General features: G+C 36.9%; 1 protein-coding gene across 2 annotated transcripts in view; it reads right to left on the minus strand.

The window, feature by feature from the left end:
* Window positions 1–27,681, minus strand: part of LOC107711356 (SH2 domain-containing adapter protein D-like) — an 81,233-nt gene that overhangs the window by 45,604 nt on the left and 7,948 nt on the right. The window contains exons 2-3 of one of the 2 annotated variants that reach the window (XM_016516341.1): window positions 18,032–18,164; window positions 813–1,358 (exon numbers count right to left, since the gene is read on the minus strand). In XM_016516341.1, the coding sequence (XP_016371827.1) occupies window positions 1,207–1,358; window positions 18,032–18,164 (285 nt within the window). In that variant the 3' untranslated portion in view covers window positions 813–1,206. Of the gene's footprint in view, window positions 1–812; window positions 1,359–18,031; window positions 18,165–27,681 lie in introns of those variants that run through there. The other variant, XM_016516340.1, reaches the window with a different exon arrangement.

Raw genomic sequence — 27,681 nt, forward strand, 5'->3', positions numbered from 1 at the left:
AGTCACTGAAGGCGAGTTGAAGTGAGAACCCAAGTGCAGTTTATTTACAGTGTGATCCAAACATCCAAACAAGATACACAGACTTGACGTGGCATGAACAGACTAGACTCACCGACAGCGGGTTACAACTTCAATACACGACGAGAGACAATGGCAACATGAGGGCAACTTATAGCAGACAAGAGGGTCACATGACAAGAACAAACCAATGGGAAACAAGACACATGACTAAAACAACCAATCAGAACATGACACATACACAAGGCAGAGAGACATGAGGCAAGGGAAGCATGACACTAACATCAGGAAACAATTACAAAATAAAAGACATGGACATGAACATGAAACAAAAACAAAACCCAAACCCCACATTACAGATTTAAATATTAAATATGCTTTAAATATGAAAATAACACCGCCAGTAGGTGGTGGCAAGTACATGTCTTTGTAAGTGAGTCACTGAATCATTTACTCAACAGATTCATTCAAAACAGCTGACTTATTCAAAAGCAAAGTCTTAATGAAGGGCTTATTGAATTAATTGACAGCAATATTTATGATATCATCATACATTGCACATCCCAGACATTAATGTGATGTAACATTACTAACCTCTTCTTTTAAAAGTTATATCCAGTTTACATGACAAAATAACAGTGTAAACTCTTTAATGCTGCAAAGACAATGATTTACACAACTTTACAGCTCAAGTAATATGTAAGTGTTAACAGTAGAAATCTTGCAAGTTCTTTTATATATTTCTAATCTAAGCATCATATTTCCACCTTTAGACCCTCTAAAAAATGGCCTCATTCACTTCCACTGTAGGTGCCTGCCAGTCACATCGATGCTCTGATTTTTTTAAAGAACGAGTCAAAATGAATTTTTGTGGTAATCAACATTAAGCCATTTTAAGTTCACCTAACCCTGATGTGTTCCTGCACTGAGAAACAGCAGATACACAGTGTGCAAACAGCACATCCATCTGTATTCAGGGTCTTTTAAGTGTGCTTTTAAACTGGACCTGGATGAGTGGAAGACTGCCGATGCAAATATAGGACAACACTGTCTCTGGGGAGAGGGAAGGGTTGGGCTAGAAACACAGAACAAAAGAAAGCACAAAACTCCAGCGGGCACACAGACTATGAATTTAGTTATGAATAAATGACAGCAGACTGGACTGAAAAAATGGATCAGACGGGCTGGTCAGCGAGCAGGAGTTCTGGAACAAATCCGACATGACTTCACAGAGGAGTGCCCACATCTCACTGAGTCCCAATTACTCACTATGAAACTGCAATCTTGCATTGGGTGTCTCAGAAATGGATTGCGGGCCTCCAGACAACAGCCTCCTGTGCCTATGGAGATAATGTCAGATTTAAGAGAAGGCAGGAGCTCAACAGAAATAGTGGTACCAGGCTGCATACTCATAAAAAGCTTGGTTGTGTCATATCCAACAAGCAAGGAGGCTAAATAATGTTTGGCCACCAGATACAGGGTGACTCACCGTATCTGACAGCACATGATGCATTCCAATTAAATCTATGTACACAAGGTGAAAATTGTCAATACTTTTATCTAACTTTATTCTAATTACATTCTATTTTGTAAAATCAACAGTTATGAGTAAAATCATCAATAATTTGATCATTTGAAACCATATGTTCCCTCCAAAAGTATTAGCAGGTCATTTGTCCTATATGGTTCACTAATCATTCATGATTTATTCATCCCACTATGATCAATACAGAAAGAGTAAATGCTCTTGCTCTCCTTTACTGGAGAATACCAACAAAACCACCACATGTCTGTATAGCCGAAAATGTGGTTTCATAAAGTAATCAGATCTGCCACTAGGGGGCGAATTGCCACAGTCCTATCTGGATGTTACTGAAATTATATATGGGTGGCTTAAGTGTGGTTAAGGATCTATATATCTATGCAAATGCCTCTTTCAGCATTCAGCAGCCATGTATTTAAACTTGATGAACGGGCCTAGGATAGAGCCCTAAGGTACACCATAGGAAGGAAGAGGATAGTCTTATTTTCACTGCTTGTGTACTGCTCTCTGATAGGTTCAGGTTAACTGGATTAAAGTTTGCCAGCAACACTAAAAACCTTGACCTGTTAATAAACAGCAACCCAAGACAAAGAGACAAAATGACAAGACGTAATTTTGTACATGACAGACCCAATGAGGTGGAAATAAGAGGCCATTACAATGTCAGAGGGAACGGCTCTAAGAATATCGCTGTTGATTGCCAACAGCACTCTGCATAATTACTCCCTTTCTAATAAATGAAAATGTCCCTTACACAGTCTCGCCTGGTCTATGATGGGACTAACTGTGGTTTCTGAATATGCAAAGTAAGTTTGTGGCCAGCCAAGAGAGTGATTAGTTCATAGGAAATGCTCTGATGCCCTCTATACAAGCACATTTTCAGATCACAATAATTGCTGACACTTTAATCAATGTATACAGTATTTTTTATAATAGTGAATTACAAAAAAAAAAAAAACAGCTGGATGAAAAGACAAATAACCTTAAATGCTATAAAACAATACACAATAAAAATGTATCAAGTAAACGTTCAAAATTATGATATTAAATGAGAAAATTTTCAACTGATTTAAACCAATGTTTTAAAAATGTAACCAATTGATGGCAAAGAAGCTAATGTGCATTTAAAAAAATCTAACCAATTAAGAAAGAGTATCTAGAATTAGTCACTGTATTTTGAAGTGCCCATGATAACATTAAAGCAACAACCCATATTATTACATATACATATCTAGACATACGTTCACATACTTAAGCTCCTACTGCAGTAACTACATGCCATTAGCTCTGGTGACTGTAACTCTTCTTCAGGAAAATACATAAAACAAAATACATAAAATCCTAGCGTCCTAGCCCAGTACCAACAAAATCAAACATCAGCAAGGTGCTTATGTCCTTCTCTCTAAGTTGGCTTTGTTATTTTAATTATTTACAATGTCTCTTGGGAGCAGTGCTGACTCAGGATGAGGGATCATTGTAATTCTAATGGCTCTTCCTTAAGCAAAATGCCAACACAGGGGAACGGCCCACCTGGGACAGTTCATGACAGGTCTTTAGTGCTTATATACAGCCATTCAGTGGTTAGAGCTCCAATACGGATAGTCCCTAAAGATTTCTATAAAGCCCCTCTATAGGCAGTATTAGGCACCAGTGCTATGGCAGCAATTATACTGATTCCATCTCACGTCAGTTACAAAATGTAAAGATAGCCTAGTCAGCAATATAAAATAAAATAAAAAATAATAAAATAAAATAATTTAATTGGTGTATTTATAGTACATGAACCCTTTTCAGTTAACCATTAATTAGTAGTATTACATTTTTATTATTATTAAATGAAACCATAAATTCAACATTGTTACTGACACTTGTCTATATCTAAAACTACTCCCTGCAATCACTAATGTAAAAGTCTTCGATCGTCCCACTCATTGTGACAATCATTTCTGACATGGAAAACATTTCTGACCTGAGCACTTAGAGTTTTATAATGCATAAAGAGGAAACAATTGACAATGTCATCATAAGGCTTAAACAACATCAAGATATCAGAGGAAATGCATGTTAACATACATTTCCATAAACACACACAAATACAAAATAAGGTTTGTCATTGCGTTGTCTTTGTTTTGTCATTGGGCGTGTGTACAGATTAATTTGAAGCATGACAGTGATGAAGAGGCCGGCTCTGGAGGGAAGGGGCAATTACTTCATCCCGCCGCTGCCCTGCCTTTATGAGGCAAACCTGGCTCAGAGTCAGGCTCTTCCAGGACGGATGCAGTAATAGCATTTCCAAAAGCAAATAAAAGAGGAGGCTCATCCATCTACCCATTCCCTCTCTCTCTCTCCTTCTCTCTCTCATGTAATCGCATTAGACGAGGGGCTTTTACCACCACCTGCTCAATGCAATAAAGCAGACGTCAATGCTCTCTGCACTCCGTCTCCCTTTCAGTCACTCTGCTCAAGTTCACATTGAACAGGCATGCAATGAGCACACACACACACACAAACACACACACACACACACACACAGAGTACTGTAGCAGAGCCAGACTACAACTAACCACTATACAACCAAACAAACTCAATTTTAACGCTATTCAAGAACAAGTGGCGTACCGCAAATCTCAAGCGGCTCTCCTGCGAACCGTGATACAGATCCTGCACTCACGTTATGACACATGCTGCTCTGATGAGGAGGAAAATACTTTTGGAGAGACAAATGCAATATAATTGGCTCATAAGACCATAGCGGGACTTAAATTACAGTTTCCTAAAAACAGAACACAGAGGACACACCTGTTAAACATCCATCTGAGCAAGTCAGTTTCACAGTAGTTTTGAATGCATTTGACCGAGAGCTGGTGAAATGTAGAATATTTTGCTGGTGATATAAAAGAAGCAACACTGTGAATAGTGGAATGATGTCCAAGGTTTAAGGTTTCTATTATGTTAAACACAAATGAAAATGATAAAACTAAAAATACTGTGTTTTATTTCTTAAAATGCATAAATATCCAAATATATATTAAATAGCATTGAATGTTTGGAATAATCAAATATTTTTCATTTTAATTAATTTATATTTTTTGCAGAAACTGTGATAGACTACTATTCAAAAGTTTCCAGAATACTAAAAAAAATAGAATGTATCACGGTTTCCACAAAAAAAAAATATATTGGGCAGCACAACTGTTTTCAACATTGATAATTATCAGAGATGTTTCTCGAGCAGCAAATCAGCATATTAGAACGATTTCTGAAGATCATGTGACACTGAAGACTGGAGTAATGATGCTGAAAATACAGCTGCGCATCACAGAAATAAATTACAGTTTTCTCTGTATTCACATAGAAAACAGTTATTTGAAATGTAATACTATTTCACTGTTTTTACTGTATTTTTGATCAAATAAATGCAGTCTTTGTGAGCAGAAGAGACTTTTCAAAAATTTGAATAAATCGTAATTATTCCAAATTTGGAGTGGCAGTGTATTTTCTATGATGCCCAGCTCTAAGCCAAAGGCTGGTCAGACTCGGGCCAAGCGTGTGGGTGGAGGTGACTGATCAGAGACGGGTGTTCACACAAGGCCTCAATCTGTTCAGAGCGGAGCAGCTGTTCTCAGAACAGTTCTCTCCCGCTCTGCCAGAGAGAGGCCATTGTAGGCCGCAACATGAAACATCACCCTTCGCGTTCAGAGACGCACCAGAATCTTGTACTTCAGCCAAAGTGCTTCTCTCATAGAGATCCATGGAAAATATATACAGGAACAACTTGGTGACCATATGCTAGTGCCACGCACATGGACGCCCAAGAGCCGAGCACCCACAATGCAACACAGCAGGAAATTGCAATCCCATAGTGACCCCATCTTGGTGACCCGTGGGAAGTCCCCTGGGAAGTGTTGATGGAGTTCCTGTTCCTGCCAATGAAGCTGACGTCTGACGACACGATCAAACTCAATATGAGTGTATTTCAATGCACTTTGGTCACGCAGGAGCCTCTGAAACAGGAACACGGTAAAAATGATTTCCTGACGATGTTAATAAAAAAATACTATTTCAGTACTTCTACTTCAAAATTTCACATTTGATTCAATGTGTCACTTGCCCTTTCTTTGTAACTGTGTGAAACTTACTAGCAATGTTTAAGTGAAAATTGTTTCAAAGTAAATCCTACAAACAAACCCCCAAAAATTTAAATCAGTGTAAATGCTCACATATATTTATCAAACTGTATTACAAAAATCTGCTCAAAAAGTTTGAAAATGGCCTTAAAAACGTAAATTTTAATTATATTTTATGCAACAATGATGTAATATGATGCAGCATTTGTTTTCGGATTCATATTGTTACATTTTTAGATGGAATTCATTTAAAAAAATAATAAATAAATATATTTATAGATTTAAAAAACACATGGAATCAAGTGATACTGGTTAAATAATTAATATTCCAAATGTAATTATTTAGTTTCAGTAGATTCAGCTTTGCTTTAAATAAAGTTTATAATGAATGCGCTGTTCTTTCTGATTGTTTCATGAATGCAGTTAAATTGAAATGTTTTGTTGTGGAGCGACAGGAACTGAAACCCATGTTTATAGTGTTTATAATGTTGTCTATAAAGCACAAGCACATTTTCAGCTAAATATTACACAAAAAGAAGAAGCAGGAACCTTGAGAGCAGATTGAACCACACGCATCTCATCTAAAGTAATTCTCTTAAATCTCAAGATTGTGTCTCATTTTTTGTCTTCCAATATCTGTCAGCGCTGATTCGTCAGGCCGTTATTAATAACCCCAATGACAAACGACGCTCTCAGTGTTACTCCAGAGCTGATCGATCTTACTGTAATATAATTACATTTCCTCTGCACGACTCTCAATTATGAACAAGGAGCCTCTGGTCTTCATCGAGGAGCCGCTGATGGTTTGAATGCTGGAGACGAGGAGACTTTGTAAGTGACAGCCGTAAAAGTTCATTTCAGTATAATGAGATGAAGCAGCAGAGCTCTTGAGTGAAGAGCTGTGTGAATGCTTCTGTTTACTCAACGCTCCTGAAACCTGTGTGAATGTACAGCTGGAAACTGTCAGTCTCTCTTACAGGAACCGACCGAATCCACACTGACAAACCTCAGCGCACACACACACACACACACACACACACTCACACACACACACACACACACACACAAACACACACACACACTTTTGTTTTCTTTCTACATGTTATCTTAGTTTTAGTATAACATTATAATACCATTCATATTTTTACTTTTTTTATAATTTAAAGAAGAAACCAATCCCATGTATATTTGACATTTGAGGCTTAATATAATCTAATCTTCTTCTGGATTGTGTTATTGTAATAGTAAAAGTTTAACGGTTTAGTAGGTCTAATTTGGGTAAATTGTTAGTTCCAAAAAAAACTGTTGAAAGAAAGAAAGAAAAGAAAAGAAAAGAATGTACGAATGAACGAATGAATGAACGAATGAATGAAAGTATCTTGTTTTGTCCTGTAGAGTATTAAAACCTATTATAAAATGCATAACTTCAGTGCTGGATGATGGTCAATGCAGCTACAGGAACAGTTCTGACACTGAGCAAAGCAGCGATGCATGAGAATACGACTGCGTTCAGGCCTAGTATGTGAAAGAATTCATGCTTACTTTAATGCCCTTGAATATTCTCTCAAAGACAAACAAAAACCAAGCAATCTCTTCAGTTTGCCATTCTTTCCTTAGACAAATAAATACATTCAAATCAAATGTTGTTCTCTCCTCACATAGCCTGAGAGCAGGAGATAAGTACAAATAAAACCAGGGCAATAAATCAATAGGGTTTCTATTTTTAAAGCAGCTATCAGTGAGCGCTGATGCTGGGGAGGTCTTCTGTGGTTTAAATAAAAACCAGACCAGACTGGCAGAAAGCCTCTTCGAGATGCACCAGGGTCAGAACCTGCCGTATTTAATCACTATACTGAACTCATACTCCATGACAGAGAGCGAGAGACTGTACTTCTGGACTTCTCTCAGTACAGATTTACTAACAATGCTCGCTGGCATTTCCAGATTCGATTCAGAAGCCTAATGGAGACATTTTATCCCGGACCGCTGACCCCACCCCGACTCCAGACCAAAACCATCCCGTAAATCACATAAAGCTGAAAATCAATACGCTCCGTCAATTACACAGACGCAGCCAATCTGGATCTGGACGAGCCATCAGTCAAATCATACAGCACTCGTCCCATTAGATATATACAGCACAGATCACATTAATAGCAGCATCAATACTTAATCAAGGCCGCCTTTGTCTCTCAGTCACAGAATAATGTTGGCGGAGCCATCAATACTTTCAATACTTTTAAAAAAAAATGTTTGCAATGCTTTCTTCTGTGTAGACAGTGGTTCTCAAAGTGCCAGGGGGTCCGTGAAATAATCTGCTATAGCCTACCTTATTTTCTGGACTGAAAGTCAATTAATTTTTTTATCATGAAACATGCTGTGATTTATTCCAAAGTGACTTATATAATGCATTTAACGTCAAATAATCTAAATGTAGACTTTTATGAGTAGGCGCACCAGCTGTGTTTTGGTTCATGTTTGTGGCGCCAGAAAGATGTTCAAGGAGACTAAAGCAGTGCATTCTGTTGTTTTCTTGATTTTTCAAAGGGATGAATTTTGCAGTCATTTTGAATTTAGACAAATAAAAAAATAAAAATAAAAAAGAGTATGAGGTTGTTCAAGTGATCGCTCTGTATTTCGCTCACACAACATATCAGTTCTGACACTGACATCGCAGCCTGTTCATTATCAAAATAAAACATAGTCAACCAAACATATAAAAAATTATTCTGCTTAATTTGATTTGTCTGTTGTACAATATAAAGGCTGTGTCATCACCGGTCTACTTGCTGTTATTCTAAACGCATTTCTCCGCATGTAAAGGACGCTGATTTTCTTGTATATTGTGACCCGACTGAAGTACGAATCCTTCTTTACATAACGAGTTTAGCATCCAAATGTTGCATCGCAAATATGGAAACTTTGGACCGAATGAGAGATGCATGAGCCTAACGTCGTGCAGTTTCAGTTTCGATTCAAATAAATTTGTTTAGGCTTGGTGTTGAAAAATAAATGCTGTTTGTAATGAATGGCACTATTTTTAAACTAGTATATTTTTTATTTTACATGGCTACTTATATTTTTCATTCTCGTTTTTTTTTTAAACATAATATGAAACAAAAAACATAAAACAACACAAAAAGCATAAAAACAAAACAAAAATAAACCAAGACACAAAAAGCATAAAACGAAACAAAAACATATGAAACAAAAACATAACAAAACAAAAGGCATAAAACAAAATACAAATACAAAAAAGCACAACATATAACAAACAAAACAAAAAACAAAAAGCCCAAGTTAAAAAAGCCCAAGAAAACACAACACAAAACAAAAAGCATAAAACTATTAAAAACAAACAAACAAAAAAAACATAAAAGAAAACAAAGTATGAAACAAGCATAAAAAATAAATAAAATGCATTTAAAAATAAATAAAAATAAAGAAGCATTAAAAAATTTTTTTTTTTTAAATGTATGGAGAAACTGTGAATGGAGCAAAGACTGCAGTGCTGGGGCTTCAGGACTTCACCTTTCTCTTCTTTTCTGCATCTGAATTCTCCTCCAGCTTGTGCATCTAAGTGATCCAGCTTACTCTTGAAACTTGGCATCATGTACTGCAGATATTGTTGACTTGTGATAAATTGCTTGCAATGTTCCTCATTTGTAAGTCGCTTTGGATAAAAGCATCTGCTAAATGAATAAATGTAAATGCATGATACTGTGCTCCGTCTAAATAACAGCACGGCTCTCTGAGATGTTATTCATGACTGTTGACCTTCTTAACCCCAAGCATGAGCAGTAAGAGTCCTGCTGCTTTCAAACCGCATTAAAACTGCTGCAGAAGTGCTGTAGTCCTTCATTCATCAGGCATCATGGTGATCCAGTGAGAGTCCAGCGGGGCCGATTACACTTACATTACTGACTGATAAGGGCCTGTATTTACAGCACAGGACAACTGGACACACACACACACACACACACACACACACACACACTCTCACACACACACACACACACACACACACACACTCACACACTCACACACTCACACACACCTAACAAAGGCCAGTAGGGTTGTATTGACTGTACTGATGTAAACCAGCGAGAATGTGGCCTTGCATAACATTTTTGTTGCATAACATGTTGTTCTCAATGTAATTGAGGCCCAATGAAATCTGTTTGAAATTTCCTTTTTGTATTTTTGTATTTTTTATTTATTTATTTATTTCCAATTCAGTTTTTTTTTTACCAAATTCAGTATTTTTTCACCCAATTTTTTTTTTTTAACCAAATGCATTGTTTGGTTTCAATTTGTCCAAAAATCTTTTTTTAATGGATTAATTAAATGTTAATAATTAATATTTAATAATTAAAAATGACGTCTAATTAGTTGAATTCATACAACTTTAACAGTTTAATAAGTTATTAAAATGTTATGAATTTATGAAGTATGTTCCTTCAGAAATTCTGTTGTCCGTTTTAATTCTTCTGGATTCTGTGTTTTATAATTTCATACAAAATTTCATATCAAAAACAATGGTAATCAAATGAATGCAAAAAAGAAATTAACTTAATCATTTACAATGTACTGAAATCTAATGAAATGCGAACACATCCTTTCATTTTTGGCAAACAAAGTGCTGCACAACAGAGGTTTACAGTTTAAATTAAAAGAGATTAAAAAAATTATGTGTGATATTCCTTTACAAATAATGCTTTTTTAAACCGTACTTTATATTCTACTGTACAAAAGTAATATATTTGTCATAATTACTCATTATAAAGTTAAACTGAGCTTTTATTGTGTGTTTGTGGTGAAGATATGTGAGTTTCAGTGTGTTTGACGGTAGTTTTGTGTGAAGTGACTCTCAGAGCAGATCTGGAGATGAAGTGCATGTGTTCATGTGTTCAGATGAGCGTCACGCATGCTTCAGTATGTGTACTAGAGCAAAACAGACACTAGTCCATACTGCCTTTCGATTACGTGTACAGCTCTACTTCTGATTGACTCATCGAAAATTTGCCAAATACCATGACATTCAGATTTATACAGTAAATCCCATTTTATGACTGTATTTCATGATTCTGTTCTTGTTTTCTGCACAGAGCCCTATTCATAACCTCCTCAGATCGCCAGTTTACAGCGGAAGAATGTGCAAGGCACAGCCTGTTTTATTTCAGTAGGGAGCGAATTAATAAATAACTGAACAGAAACATGCACGAACTAATGAGCGAGTGAAGCCCTACAGGAGGACATTAGTGACAGAAACATTCAGACACCCACACGACTAATTACTCCGAGTTCAACACATTTACCGAGACTGTTGTTTCACCACTGTGACGCTAATGGTCCCTTCAGAGAGATATCCAGAGCGTTTATTTGAGACGGAGACACTGGGAATTGGAAATGGACTCAGGTGTGCTCATGAGACTTAATACAGGTGAGCATTAAAAAAAACAAGAATATAAATGTTTCAGTTCAGTTGGAAAAATTGCTCCACTTTGCTGGGAGTCTGAATTTCAGCGCCGGAGTCTCGAGACACAACACAGAGAAGGTCAGCGCTGAATAAATGCCACGTGTAAACGTGTGGGAGGAAAATAGCACAGAAATCTGAAAAAGACAACAAGCCCTAAAGAGCACAGAGCATCGCAGTCTATTACAGTAATGAAGACAATAAGATGAGACTGTGCGTCTGTGCTTCAGTTTACTCTCTTGTGTGTGTGTGTGTGTGTGTGTGTGTCAGTGTCAGAATCAGAATCAGAATGAGCTTTATTTGCCAAGTGTGTGCAAACACACAAGGAATTTGTTGTGGTTTTTTTAGGAGCTCTTGGTACAAACATACATACATATATGACATGGCAACAGAGAGAACATTTAAATAAGTAAGACTAAGGAAAATAATAATAATAATAATAATAATGTGGTATACATTTGGAACAGACGATTTATGTACAGATTTGTGCATTATTTACTGTATATACAGCTGTATAAATAAATATATGTAGTGTATGTTGTGTGTGTGTGTGTGCGTGCGTGCGTGCGTGTGTTTGAGCACAAAACATACTGTTCTCTCTACTCGCCACATAAGTTAATACCCAAACATATTATGACAAATCATGTGACAAATGACAAAAGTCTGAGACCACACTGATTCATGCAAATTCACTCAAAAAGTTGGTAGTCAGTAAGATATTTTGTTGTTGTTTTGAAAGGAATGAATACTTTTATTCATCAAGGATGCATTCAACTGATCAAAAGTGACAGTAAATATATTTATAATGTTACAAAAGATTTCTGTTTTAAATAAATCTGAAAGCACCGGCTAAAATCAGTAAAGCACCTCAGGCTAGTTTAGACTGCGTTTCATTTACTCTGTGTGACACCTGAGTTTATGTTACAAACACAGAACGTGGTCAATTAGACATCAAACTCAATTAAACCAAGCATTTATTTTCAAACAGACGTTCTGCAGTGATTCTTCATCTGGACTGAACAGAGAGGTTTGCTTTCGGATTAAAGTGGATGCAGGTTTATTGATCAGTGAAATCCAGCAGAGACCGTCAGATCGCCGAGCGTCGACTGCAATGTGCTGAGAACTAAGACTGAGAACAGATCGACATTCACTGAAAACCCACTGCTTTTGAGACAGATATTTGATAAGAAATGAGGGGTAAATACCTTTAAAGTTTTCAAAAGGGTAGTTTAACCATATTTTAACTACTCTGAAACCATTGCTCACCAAACTACTCATTATTTCAAGTATTCCCCAAACACTTACAGTTTCACAAGAGAACAGAATGATTCACAACATTACATTAATCTCTAAAATTAGACAGAGGAAACAATTAGCTGGATAATTTGACTGGAAAGCGTCTCTGAAATTGACACAAAGCCCGTCCTCCTGCGTCCCATCCTCCGTTCTCCTGTTCCTCTCATCTCACGCAGTGAAACGGTCAGACCGTACTGCTACTGATGCTAACTTTCACCCATTTCACTGCTTCAGGGGACCGAGAGAAGGAAGGAAACGGGGAAAGGAGGAGGACAGGAAGGAAGGAAACCAGATTATGTTCTTCAAAAAAGGGCCTGGAAAGCGTGCAGACTCACTCTACAGCCAACATGACAGATATGAATAGAGTCATTAAGCTCTAACTCAATCCACACTCGCAGGAGCGTCTCAGATACTCAGACGTGAGGGATGTGTGTCTGGCTCCTGCCCCAGATCATGAAGATGATGAGGATGATGTCCAGGAGAGAATCGCCCACACTGATGCTCATCAGACACACATCAGCCATTAGAAATGTCATGCGTATCACTATATCCGTCTATAGCATGTGTGCAGTTTCATGCTTAACAAACAGACAAACTTCTTGCATCCATCTCCAGAAACTGGTTCTGAGCTGGCAGAAAGAAGCGTTGGTCACTTTCTATGAAGACTTCATATGTAATGCATAGTAAATGCATCCATAATGCTTACTGATACCATCTAGAATCTTCCATTACATCTTTTCATAAATAATCGTCAACACAAAATGTATTTTATATGACTTTCCTATTAACCGATACAACTGTACACATTATATAACAGTTACAGGCTTCTAATCTGACAGGCCAAGATCTTCAACAAAGACATAATAAATACATAAATACATTTAAAAGAATTTAACCCAGCTTAAACTGGTTCACTTGTCTGTGGGCTGGTTTTTGCGGGTTTTGGTCACTTTTCATCTGGTCAGGGCGGGAGGTTTAAACCAGCTAATCCATTTTAAACCAGCTAAGGTCAAACCACCTTTTTTAAAGGATTTTCTTAGCAGGGGGTGCGACATCCCTGACCAACATCCTTGTAACAGCCTGGCAACCACCCAGAACACCCTAGCAACACCCTGGCAATCACCCAGAACACCTTAGCAACACCCTGGCAACCACCCAGAACACCCTAGCAACACCCTGGCAATCACCCAGAACACCCTAGTAACAATCTTGCACCATAACACCCTAGTAACTCCTTGGTAACCACCCAGAACACTATATCAACCATGCTACAATACAATAAAAAACATTTAAAGCTCCTTTGCAACAACATTGTACACCGACCCACAACACTACACAATATTATGGCCACAGGTTATGCACTGTCAAGAACAACTTGAACAAATCTCACTATTACATCACAGGTAATGGCTAAATACTGTCCAAATGTCATTTGCCATGAACTTCTTGTTAATTGTTGTATAAAAGCAATATCACGGGCAATGACTAAAATAAATCAATCAATCAAGGAGGAATGCTAAATGTTAATATCGGCCAACAGGGAAGTGTGCTAAAGGTTTGGTCTCCTCCAGATCCAGTGTTCGCCACAGTCAGCATCTCTTTGAGCTCAAGCGGTCATTACATTAAGGGAGCGATACATCACGCAATGAATGGGAGGACTGATACTGACCCACTGCTGCGGACACTTAATAGCCATCATCCACAGACACTGACGCCCACTATCCGCTGCAGCCGCCCTAGTGATCACACACGAGCGCACGCATCCTCCAGGAATGTCAGTCTTAACACTTCCACGCTCCGCGGCACAACGGAAGTGTATCATCACTCCCAAATACTTGGGAACCGCTAACTAAACACAGAATTACATAAGCAGAGCTCTGTCTGTACAAGTCTGCGGCCGTTCAGCTCCCCGGCCCTCAGTGAACATCACAGAACATGCAGCAGCTCGCCTGAGTGCAAAGACATGGGAAACGGAGAAGTGTGTGTGTGTGTGTGTGTGTGTGTGTGTGTGGGCATGAGTGAGTGGATTAATAAAAGCTCTCTGATCGAGGGACACATCTGCAGGGCACGGGACACACAGCAGAAACACTCACTGATCTCATTACAAAACACACACACACACACAGACTCTTACAGCTCTATAGGAAACTTTTATATAAAAATGATGATTGCAGCATCATGCTGTTTTCCTCTATAAAGCCACTGGCATGATACAATTCTTAAAATTTAGTGACCCAATTTTTATTTTTATTTTTTTCTGTTTGGCATTATTGGACAGATACAGCAGAGAGAACGGGAAATTACACTGGTCACAGAACAGAGTTAAACATTAATCAGAACTGTGGTGCAGCACAAGGATGACTTGAGACAATTTTACAGTCAGCACACAATTCTTAAAATTTAGTGACCCAATTTTTATTTTTATTTTTTTTCTGTTTGGCATTATTGGACAGATACAGCAGAGAGAACGGGAAATTACACTGGTCACAGAACAGAGTTAAACATTAATCAGAACTGTGGTGCAGCACAAGGATGACTTGAGACAATTTTACAGTCAGCATGAAAAGAAAATTCAACCCATCTATTTTTCTAAATGCATCATATATCTTATTGCGAGCAATTCATCCATGCATACATTTATTTCGTTTTAATTATTTACTTATTTTTAATTCAAAATGTCATAACTGGATCTTCTGGAGAAATGATTCTCAGAAGTCTGCTTAAACCCCACCCTCTTAACGTTCAAATCTGCTTCCATCCAATCAGCAACCAGTGCACTGAACCAAGTCCCTCCCACATTTTTTTCTTTTTCAATAATCTGTTTCACTCTCACAATATACGTCACAATACAGAAGAAAAGACCTGTCACTGCTTCCATTACACTGTAACTATAACCACACAGGCTATTCACCATTTAGAATAATGCTGGTAGGATGAAAAAAAAAATTTCGTCTAGAAAGTGATTGTCTAAAAAGATAGTTTTGTAAAGGGGAAAACACGTAAAAAGGCTCAAATGAATTTGAATATCTTTAAAAGATTGATTATGTTCCCACTGATCTTCACTGTTCTGTAAAATAAAAGTAAACTTGATTTTATATATACACATTATATTTATAACATTGTGTGTGTGTGTATATATATATATATATTAAATTTAAATGTTTAATACTTATGATAGCAGTCACCATTAACCCCTTAAGTACAAACAATATAGGTTCAGTAATTTCACTTTACTGGAAAAGAAAAGGTTATTAGTCAGTTATTGAATGTCTTATTTTCAAAAATGTCCAATGTTATTTTCATAGGAGCCTGATAAAAATGCTAATTTAAAAGAAAAAGGACTTAGAGGTTTTTACATCTGAAGTCTTCATGTTTCTTTCTTTCTTTGGATTCTCTGCTGGACAATATTCTTTAGATATATGCATTTCCAAATTTATTCCCAATTTTTCTTCCCCAAAATAAATAAATACATTTTATATGTGCACACATACATGTACAGTGACATCCAGGAGGACTGAAGACACATTCTCACATACTCCACTAAACCCAAATGATGAAATACTGGGGGAGTGAGAGGGAAAGCCTGAGTCAGCAGACGCTGTGAAACTGCAGCTCAGTGTGAGAATGTTCACTGAGGAGACGCACACCGAGAGAGACACCAATCACAGGCCTCAGAGTTCTCCTCAAACCTGCTCTCTGCATCTCCACTCCACTCCACCACAGCAAACACAAACACTACATGAAGGGCTGCTCTGCCGCCAGTGAACCGCACTCTCCTCATGCATCGAGTGTGTGTGTGTGTGTGTGTGTGTGTGTGTATAATCTCATCAGAATGACCAAGAGTGTTCGTTTGCGCAGCACAGGAGACCTTGGGATTGTGGGAAAGTTCTCGTACGGTGAAACGTGTCGCAGAGACGTACCAGTATCATCACACACGAACACAGAGTTCAGGCTGACAGGTCACGACAGCCTTACTGCCTTCCTGAAACTCCAGACGTGTTTAAACACATACAGCAGCTCAGTGAAAGTGTCTCTGTTAGTTTAGCGTGTCTGCGTGAGTGACAGAAAGAGAAAGTAAGGGAAAAATACAAAGAGAGATTGCTCACTTCCTCTAGTTAGTAAGATATTCCACACACAGTATTGAAGGAAACGGCAAGCACTCTCACACATTAATGTGATGCAAGTGTGTGTGTGTGTGTGTGTGTGTGTGTGTGCGTGCATGCGTGCGTTCTTTTGCAATCGTTGTTGCAGTAAATGCCAAAGGCGACAGTTCAAAAATGGGGAAAAGTGCTCTGAGTTTGTTTTTTTTCCCCTCAAAGTTTGCATGGCTGTAACTCAAGAAGTATTAAGGATCTCATAGTATCCTTTTAGATTTTGGTTTTTAACAAACTTTTCTTTTGGTTTCCTTATTTTAAAGGCCATATATGGTTCAATTCCACTGATATTAAAATCTCAATATGGCTCCAAGAGTAAATTGTTAAATTGGACACATTTTCAGTGGTCAAAAACCCAATGTGGGTCACTGACAGTGACACGTACACTAACAGAACTAACAATACTGTGAACAAAACTAGCATTTATTCATATTAGTCAACATTAGCTAATGCATTTACTAATGTTAACAAACGAGACCTTTTTGTAGTGTTACCCAGAGTTGTACTGTATACGGACTATTTTTGTAGTCATTTTAGGGTTTACAACAACATGTGAGTGAATAAACGGCAGGATTTTCATTCATGGTAAACTAAAGCTGTTAATAGTTCTGCAGTGTCTCAGTCTGACCTTGAGAAACACTGTTTATGCTGCATCTACATGGTCTGTTTGTTGAGTAATTTGGTTGGCTCTTCTAGGCTAACAGCACCAGACTGCAGTGAATCAATGACAGATCGCCTCTCTATTGTTGGAGCCACGACAGAGAGAGAGGAACACAGCCACTTCCTCTTCAAACCCTATTGCAGCGTATACAAATGGCTGACAGCATCCGTGTGCATGCGTTCATGCGGTTGTGCCCTTGTACATGGACACGAGACCACAGCGCCTGACATATGCAGATTGTTTATGGAGGTTGCACTGTATTTACCGGACTCTAGACAGCTCACATATGGCTGCCGTCTTCATTCAGACAGGCAAGATGATTTCCTCGAGCACCACTCCGCTCACGCTGGGCTAATTGCTGCCACAGACCCATGAATTTTGACTAAACAGAAGCACCGAGCAGATGTTTCGCAACACATAAAGGAAGCCATCACAATCTACAGCATCTAATTAATTGTTGTTTTTCAGTTTACAGCACTCAACAGAAATACAGAGGAAATTAGACACCACATTTCCAAGTACTAAGAAAAAACCAATCGCATCTAATGGAAGCCATGTTTAACAGCAAGAGAGTGACTTACTAAGCATAAATTGAGCGAGATCCCATGGGCCTAGTGCACACATTTAAATAGGCCCAGATGCATTATCATGCTTGATTATATTTTCCCAGAAGCCACTTCAGAGTTCACAATCATCAAGCTGCACAACACAAAAAATGATGCATTAAATTACTGGAGGAAAACACCGTCATCTTACCAGCCATCATCTTCTGCGCTTCGTAGGGCTCCATGTAGCCGTCGTTCTCCGTTGGCTTTTCTGTGACCGTCTGGGTGCCACCCACCTGGTCCGCTGCGTCAAAGGGGTCGGCATAGTCCTCTAGGATGATGAGCTGCAAAATTAAAGAGAAAAAGCATCATTTAAATTAGGGCTGTCAAATTAATTACGTCATTGGCTGCTTCCAAAAATCAAATTGCATGTATATCAGTAAAAATATATCAACATCAAGGCCTATACCCTTTTAAAGGTTTTTATAAATCGAACAGAGAAGTGCAATCAAGTCTGGGTTACCCTGTGAGAAGAGAATCAGAAGATGAGACTAATTTCATTCTCTCACTTTCATTAATTTATTTCTACCCCACTGTTCCTCTCTCTGCAGGGACAGGACTCAAAGGATGCTTGTAGAAGGAGGCTGTGGTGAAAGGCACAGAAGGTAGCCAAACTCTCTCTTCAGTCACACGTACAGTAATTATAAATTCACACACAAATACTCTCAAAGATTAGTCTTGTTAGCCCAGCTTTTATATATTGACCAAGTCTGGTCCATTCTCCATCTTACTTTGGCCAAGAACCTCTCACTTAGACTGTAATACTTTTTCTTTATTATTATTAATTTGTATGTATTATTAAGATGTGGGTTTATCTGAAAAGGCAAAACAGATCAAAAGGGAGTAAATTCAAATCATTACACGGACATTTCAGTCCAAGACCGCCTGTACAGAAAACACTGTTAAAAATAAAAATGTAGTATACATTTTTTGTAATTTACTATTTATTTCCTTTCTAAAAGTAATAAATATGCATTATTTCACAAATATAACAGAGAAACAAAGACAAATTATACAGTTCTACTCATTAACTCAAGAGGTAATGAATGAATCTCTGAGATTCTGTTAATGTTCTAGTCACAACTTTGATTAATGTTTATTGGATGATATTTCGGATAAGTTAGAACCTACCATACCACATGGTCTGCTTTGCTTAAGGCGACCAAATAATATCTGAAGGACAAAATCTTTTCCGGCAGTATTGTGAATTTGTAGTCTTCTCTCGCAATTTTAAACTGTGGTGTCCCACAAGGCTCTGTTCTAGGTCTGATTTTATTTTCACTGCATGTGTGTCCTTTGGGCTCAGTTTTCCTTAAACACAGCTTTTCTTTTTATCATCTCTATGCTAATGACTCACAGTTGTCAAACCACTCACACCAGGTGAACATATAATCATCTATCTTCCAAAATCCATTCACGTTGGCCTATTATCATGGTATAATCCATTTCATATTCATGTGCAATATGTATGAGACAGTCAGCGAGGGGACTATGGGTGGTTTGTGGGTGTGCCGTCTGAGACTGAGTCTACTCTAAGACACACAAAACGAATCAACAGAAGAAGTATAAACTGTTCCTCTCTGCTCACACAACATTGCACAAATACAGGCTTTGGCAGGCAGACACGTTTAATTGCAGCCCTGTTCTTCTCCTTATTCTAAAGGGTATTTCACACGCATTATGGTAATTAGATGCACATGACCAACACTCTGAGATTCATTCATTACCCCTAGACTGTTTGTCAAATTGGAATTTGGTCTCCTGACACCACAAAGCTGTAATCAACGACTCGGTGCTTCAAAATACACAATTTCAAGGAAGGATGTGACAAAACAATAAGCCTCTGTACAAGGAAATGTTGTACTGGAATACCAGTCATCCAACGGAGCGTGAACTACCAGCAATACAAAGATCTATGCATGTGTGAAGCCAACCATGCAATCATACAATGCATTCTGCAATGTTAATACTCATGTTCAGGAAACTGTGATATCCTTTCACAATGTGGTTCATTATTAATAAAGTATGAATTAATAATTCAATTTAGTATAATGGCAACATGATCTGCGGTTTGAAATGAAACATGCTGGTGATTTTGCCCTCAGTAAGAGAGAAAGAGTTCAGTGAGATGGTGCCATCTGCTGTGCTGGTCTCTGGCAGAGGTTTGGACTTTGAATTTGGACAACTCTCGGCATTCCTCTGGGGCAGAACTGCCACCATATGAGATAGTTTGGAGCAAAACAAGTGCAGCAGAAGCTGGGTCACACAATCGATTCACTCTACACACAAACTTAAACAAACACCATTCATCTCACATATTTTACATTCTTTGTAGAAGGTCAGTGTGTGTTTTGGAAATGAATATTTGTAATTGTTCTCTATGGTTTGTGGTCAAAGAAAGACAAGAGCATTACCATAATTGGAGAACTACAAATAGACCTTAGCCACACATAAAAGGAAACCTCAATGTTCCATTCACAACTTTTTGATTCATGTATACTGGATGATATTTCTGATAAGTTAGACCCTACCATAGCACAGGGTCTGCTTTGCTTAAAGTGACTAAGCCCCCTTTTCCATCAGTTTTATGAATCTGTCTTCCTCTCCGGCAATTTTAAACTGTGGAGTCCCACATGGCTCCGTTCTAGGTCCTATTTTATTCCCACTGCATATGTGTCCTTAGGGCTCAGTTTTCCACAAACACAACCTTTTTTATTTTTATCAACTCTATGCTAATGACTTACAGTTGTCAAACCACTCACACCAAGTGAACGTCATCGACCATCCACACTTACTGCCTGGAAGAAGTTAAGCCTTGGTTGGTAAGAAACCTACTTTATGACGATAAGAGGGAATGCATTATATCTGGACCTTTTAACACAACCAATAAAATGTCCAATTGATCAACTTCCATTTTGATTAATGTATCTCACCACAGTAAAATATACTTGCTTTTTCTTCTTCTCTTTTACAATTGTAACACTCTTTATACGGTAATCTCTCAGCACCATCTGTCCTTCCTGCAGCTCTCCAGAATGCAGCTGCCAATCTTCTGACAGACAACAAGAATGAGGATCATATTACACCAGTCTTGGCTTTCCTCCACTAGCAATCCAGTACACAATTGATTTTAAAGTGCTACTGTTTGTTTTTAAGCCTTTGCATGGCTTACCACTATACAATGCTGATTTTCTCCAGGCTTTTGAGATATTCATTTACAATTACATTTATCCATTTGGCAAACCCTTTTATAACCCTTTTTTAAACCCTTTTACAGACAGGTAGTCCCACCCTATGCCACTGGTGGACACAATGATGCATTCACTCAAATCAGGCCGGTCAAGCAAACAAAACTCCACAGAATCAGTGTTTAAAATGATTTTTCCAAAAATCAACTTACAAATGGTTTACTTGTTGCAGTTTCTTTACATAAAAGTGGAGAAGAACAAGTATTTTAACATCAAAACATCTACAATCTTCGCGGAAAAGAAAAACATCTACATAATCTAAGATCCAAAATTAGTATTTTAAATCTAAGTTTGCTGGAAACCCTGCATTTTTCTAAGTTTAAGGTATGAGGGGGCTGTAGCTAAGCAGGAACAGCGAGGCCATCATCATCTCTATGTAATTACAGGCTATTCCTCTGTGTGCTGTGGGATTGAGACAGGGGATGAGACCCAGCATGAACATAAACTCCAGTTTACTTTCCTACCACAGATAAAGTTCCTGCAAAAACATCACCGTTAATCACAAACTTTAATGGCACAGTGATAGATGTTAGAAACAACAGCTCTACAATTCATTTCAGAGTCAGAGCTCTTTGCTTTCTGAAACTGCCATGTTCACTCCCCTCATCCTTTCCAGTGTTTACAGAGGGACGAAAGCGAACCCAAACCACACTGTTTGACTGCAGCTAAAACCAGAAACCAGCGTCAGAGAGAGCCGAACACATCAGCGCTTTATGGGATCGGACCAAAGGACATACTATGCAAAGTACATACTATTCTTACCACTTCTGCAGTATGCAGTGTGCACACTGTGCACAGCATGTCGATTTTCAGTATGCATGGATTACCTACAACAATTTTGAAAGTATACAACAAAACACACTGGACAGAACAGTTAAAATGCAAAATGTCCCAAAATGCAATGCTCTCTACTTGACCATGTAGTAAGTCAATGTGACGAATGAAACAGAAGTTAAGCATGATTTTTAACATCTCTTTCAGCATGTGATCTGACTGCCAAATGTAGAGATTTTTTAAATGGAATTTAATTAAAACGCTAAATAATGTGTTTATTTCTGAGAATATACCTAGATGTCACTCACAGTGAGCTGACGTGATAATACAGTAACTATTTTCTTAAAAACTATTACTTGAAATAAAATAAACTTAACTAAGATTGTATTATGTAATTATATATATATATTTTTTTTTATTTATTTTTTTTTATTTTTATTTTTTTTTTATGATGTAATCTTGTTTCTTATTTCAATATTTTTTTATTTCTGATTAGTTTAATTTGGAACTCAAAAATAACTTAAGTTAAATAATAAAGCTTAATTAAGACTATATAGACATAATATATACAGACATAAAAAACTTAAAACTAACAACAAAAAAAAAAGTAAAATTACTAAAACCTTAACTGCTATTAAAATGAAAACAGAAACTATAAAACAAAATCTAATTCAAAATATTCATAAAAACTGCAATAGTGCATCAATGATACTAAAATAACTGTTTGCATACTATTTATAGAAAAACAGTAGGCAGTATGAAGAATACAACGCACAGTACTGTATGTATGTACTGTAAGTATGTAGCATGCTTGCATTTCATTTTGAATATGTTGGCTTGATTAGCATCTGACAGATGGACGGCAGATGTCCTTTTGAGTGAATAACGCCATCAAGGTATTTCTCAAATATTACCTGGCTCAAATACCACATTCTATATTGCCCTGCGCTTGGAGACGCTACTAGCTGATTTTATGCTGGAAATGTGGACTTACCATAAAGCAAGGACAAACAACCGTCAAACAGAGGACGCGAAGGAGCAGATATATGTATAGCCATCTTTCAATCTCACATGAGAAGCCAGTCAAAAAGCTTTTTCACTGTTGTTAATGCTGTGGTTTCAGTGGAGCTGTTTTCACTCTGAAACACGTCAAGGTCAGCCTTCAACTCCCTGAGTCCACAGAGCTCAAAACACCATTATCTGAGTCTGACACGGAGGCATCCAAAGCATTAATACGCTCTCAAAGAGTGAGATTCGCCCTCATAACTGAGCTGATTCAGTACTATAAAGCCATCCAGGTCAAATAAACATAAAGAGAGGAAAAACAGAAGAGCTGTGACCATCAGTGATGCATTCAAAATCATTTCAAACTTCTTTAGCAAACATTTTACTACTAACAAAGAGATTAATTACAGTGAATTTCATTTCTTCAAAATTAAATACATTTGCATAATGTATATTAATTAACATAGCTGAGAAGTTACATAATGGAATTTATTTAATAATTGATTTATTCAAAACCACATTTAAACTTCTTCAGCAAACATTTTACTATGAACAAAGATATTTCGGCCTACACAAAATGTATTATATTTTAATAATGCATGTGAAATTAACATAGCTGAGAAGTTAAGATAATAGAATTTAACTGATTTATTTAAAAGCTAAATATATTTTTCACATTTTTAAATGTACATTATTTTATTCACGGTCCCCTGGTCACTCAATTATCTAAAACGTATTTGAGAAGATTGAACTCTCAGTGATTTAAAGGATTAATAAGGGAAAGGCTAATTATATTGAAGCAACAGCATGTTGCTGCATTTCCCATATATGCAAAGTTTGAGTGATTTTCATCCGTCCTCCACTCAAGCATACTTAACAAGCTGTTTGTGCTGAACGAGGAGAGAATAATTAAGTGCAGTGGCTCTTAGTAAAGCGGGGCCCGTGTGCCTCTGTGAGGGGAGCAGAGCCTCCTGGAGTGAGATGACCATCTGTTGGCTGCATGCTCTGGGTGTGACACGAAAGTCAAAAACACATGCAAACGCTACACATGCCCTTGAGGAACATGGTGAGAAAAACAGCCCTAATTACTGCTCTAAGATCAACTGCACCAACCCACAGACAGAATAAACCTTGTGTAAGATCAGGAGGCTGAGCTTGTTTAGTCCAGCAATGTCACTAAAGTTAGTTGTAAATGTAAACCAAGACTCAAGCAGATTCTATGCTTGAAATAAGCACAAGATAAAAAATAAAAAATAAAAAAATAAAAAAATATTTTTTTTTATTAAATTAAATTAAATTAATTTAAATTAAATTAAATCACATAAAATTAAATTAAATTAAAGTAAAAATAAAATAAAATATAAAATAAATAGAGGGTATTTATTTATTTATTTTTAATGTATTTATTATAAAAGAAATTAAACCTCATTTAATTTAATTAAAAGTAAATGATAAATGTATTGTATAAAAAATTATAAAATATTTTACATATAATTTACAAAATAAATATATACTTAGATTTATAAAAATAAAAATAAATAAGTAAAATATCTATATTATGCTTTGGGTAAAACATCTACAGTAAAATTATTATAAAAACAATTATACTGAGAAAAAAATGCACTGTGAGAATGCACAGCTACTTCTGAATCACCATCAATAAAGAAAGTGTAGTTATGGCATCTACCAGCAGGGACTAACTGCCAAAACTAAGCAGCTAATTAAACCTTGAGCCCTTCAGCAATAGAGAAGCAGCAGCTCGACACCTGACAGAGACTCATGATCGTCTGCAACGACTGCAAACACACTGCTGCCTTCAGGCCGAGCATCTGCACGAGCAGAAACACACAACTTCTGCTCCAGTACTGAGAAATATGAATACTGTACTGAGCTGAACTGCTTGACTCATTACAAGAGATTCGAATCATAAAATCTCCATTAGAGGGAAATTAATTTGGAAAGCAATTAACATGAACGCAGGGAGACTGAAGCCTGCATTTCTTCTGGTCTCCGTCTCAATCCGTCCACACTGAAATTCAGCTTAGATTCAGCTTAGACGCATGCCTTTGACTGAAATGATCCATCCATCACAACCGAGGTCACGACAGAGTCTCTTCTGCTCACCAAAGCTGCATTTATTTGATCAAAAATAGATCAGTTTAATGCATCCTTGATGAATAAGTGTAATAAATGCAGTCTTGGTGAGCATAAGAGACTTTTTCCAAAAAAACACTTACTTCTACATTCATGTTTTTAGCAGATGCTTTTATCCAAAGCTATTCATCAAAGAGTCGACGCATGTGACTGTCATTTGCAGAACTCTCACTATAATTATTTACAATTATTTTAAATACTGTGATCATTGATAACCATACGTAAGTGTAAGTATTAATAGTTAAGTGTTAGTAATATTAATAAAATATTAAGAATGCATTTGGAGACAAGCAGTTATGAGAAATGCATTACACTCGCATTCACATCCATATATAAAGACCGATTGCTTCCATACTAATTATTAAAATAATTATATGTAATAGTATGACCATGTATAAAATGAGAAAGGATTAATACAGAATATTAAGAGCACTGTAGGCTAATACAGCACTGTAGGCTACATTGATGGGTTTCATTAAAAATATATATATACAGTGGGTACGGAAAGTATTCAGACCCCCTTAAATTTTTCACTCTTTGTTATATTGCAGCCATTTGCTAAAATCATTTTCAAAATATTTTTATAAACAATTAATATTAAAAAAACTTGTATAAACATTTTTAAAAAGCAAGTATTTGCATGAATTATCAATGAACGTTCTCTTCTCAGTCACTGTAACTCTCTTCACACACATTTCATAAAAGTGCCCTGGATTTCACACAGCTTGCCAGCAAAAGTGATTTGTTTTTTGTCACTTGCAGAAGTTGTTACCGGAGCCATTGATCGTGTGTCAGGAGTTATTGATCTCAGACTGGAGCGGAAGCAGCCGTGATCTGCTCTCAGCATCCAGCATCATTATAAAGCATGACGGAGCTGAAGCTGCACATCAGAAGAGATTCAGCAAGTTCTTCTCATTTAGTCTGGACGCTCCATCTATCCTCAGCTCTGCTGCTTATGTCATGAACTGAAGCATCATCCGCTCAGCCAGAGACTCGACCGGACGCGACTCGCTTTTAACACAGCGCAGATATTCCAGATTAAACACTAGAGGACACGCTTGACAAAACACAATTTCCCCTCAGCTCTTGTTCTGTTCCCAACTGGTTTGAGTTGGAATTTTGGAGGGAAATATGGAGGGAGATGCAGGGAGAAGAAATGTTTATGTTTTCATTTTTATAATGCATGCAGATATTTCAGAATATATTGTGCAGTGCACACTTATTTGAGCATCAGTTGTAAAATAATATTTGTGGACCTGTGTGCACTGGTGAAAATTCAAGAAACGTCAGGATTATTTTTTTTAACCCAAAATAAAAAAAAAACGTTAAAAAAGAGAGAGAAATTATGTTTTTCATAAAGAGCACAGACCCTACTTTTAGGACAATTAAGATTGCATTATATAATATTATTTATTTATTCTATTATTGTCAGTTTTTAGTAATGTAATGCACAAAAAATAATTTAAATATTAAAAATATTGCATAAAAAATACGTTTGTAAAAAAAAATGTTTTTAAATAGTTTGATTGAACCAGGGTTATTGTTGTTAACTGAAACTATCAATTACTTGTAAAAATAAATAAATAAATAAAAAATTAACTGAAATATAAAAAAAAACAAAAGTGCATATTTATAATGCATGCAGATATTTCAAAATATATTGTGCTCTATACACTTGTACACTTAACATTATTGCATAAAACAAAAACAAAAAAAGTCATTCATGCAGAATATAAATTCTCATATTTTTGATTTTGGGTTGAAATATAACATGCATATTTCTTCATGAGATCCAGTCAGTTGTTCCTCTGTTCAGCTGCAGCTCAGTAGTTGTTGTATTTGACGCAGGAAAGCAGATCTCTTGATTACAGGCAGAAACAGCGTGGCCTCAGAGAAACTCCAGAGCAGGGCGACGGGTGGAGACCCACAGCCACAGTCTACACACAACTCACATCCAGCGCCGAGGAGGATCATGGGAAAAACACCATTTACAGGGCATCGATTTTGAGTCAGAGGAAGCTTTCGCTGTAAGAGACCGGCGCTGAGATGCTGGAGAGGCGTGTTAACCACTCCCTGTCTATTTCAAGGGGCAGGATCGGACTTGCTCAGTCAGAAGGGATTGTCAGGGAGCCGTAAACACTTCCTGTCAGGAAGAGAGCACTTCCTCAATCCTGGAGCAAAAGCACTCGGACTCCAGAGAGAGAGGCACTGCTCTGACTCGGACTAAACCAGGATCATTACTGTAAACCAAAACTAAAGCCATTACTACATTAACTGAAATAATATCATATAAAATAAAATCTCAATAGAAATAGAATCAAATAAAACAAAACAGCTAGTTGCTAATACAACATCTCATTTTCATGTAGTCATGTACTAAAAACGAAAAATTAAATACTATTAGAAAAATATAATTTTATTCATTTAGCTTTTTATTTTATTTAATTTTAAAGTTTTATTAATTTTGTTTTGTCAATTTTTATTAGTTTTGTTTAATTATTAATTTATTAATTTGTTTTAATTATATTAAAAAGCAAACTAATAAAATGTCAGAAACACACATTTTTTAAAACTTAAAAAAACAATTTATTACATAAATAAAAAATGAAATTCAAAACAA

The sequence above is a fragment of the Sinocyclocheilus rhinocerous genome, unplaced genomic scaffold (genome assembly GCF_001515625.1).
Source record: "Sinocyclocheilus rhinocerous isolate Xijiao unplaced genomic scaffold, SAMN03320098_v1.1 scaffold1499, whole genome shotgun sequence".
NCBI lineage: Eukaryota > Metazoa > Chordata > Actinopteri > Cypriniformes > Cyprinidae > Sinocyclocheilus > Sinocyclocheilus rhinocerous.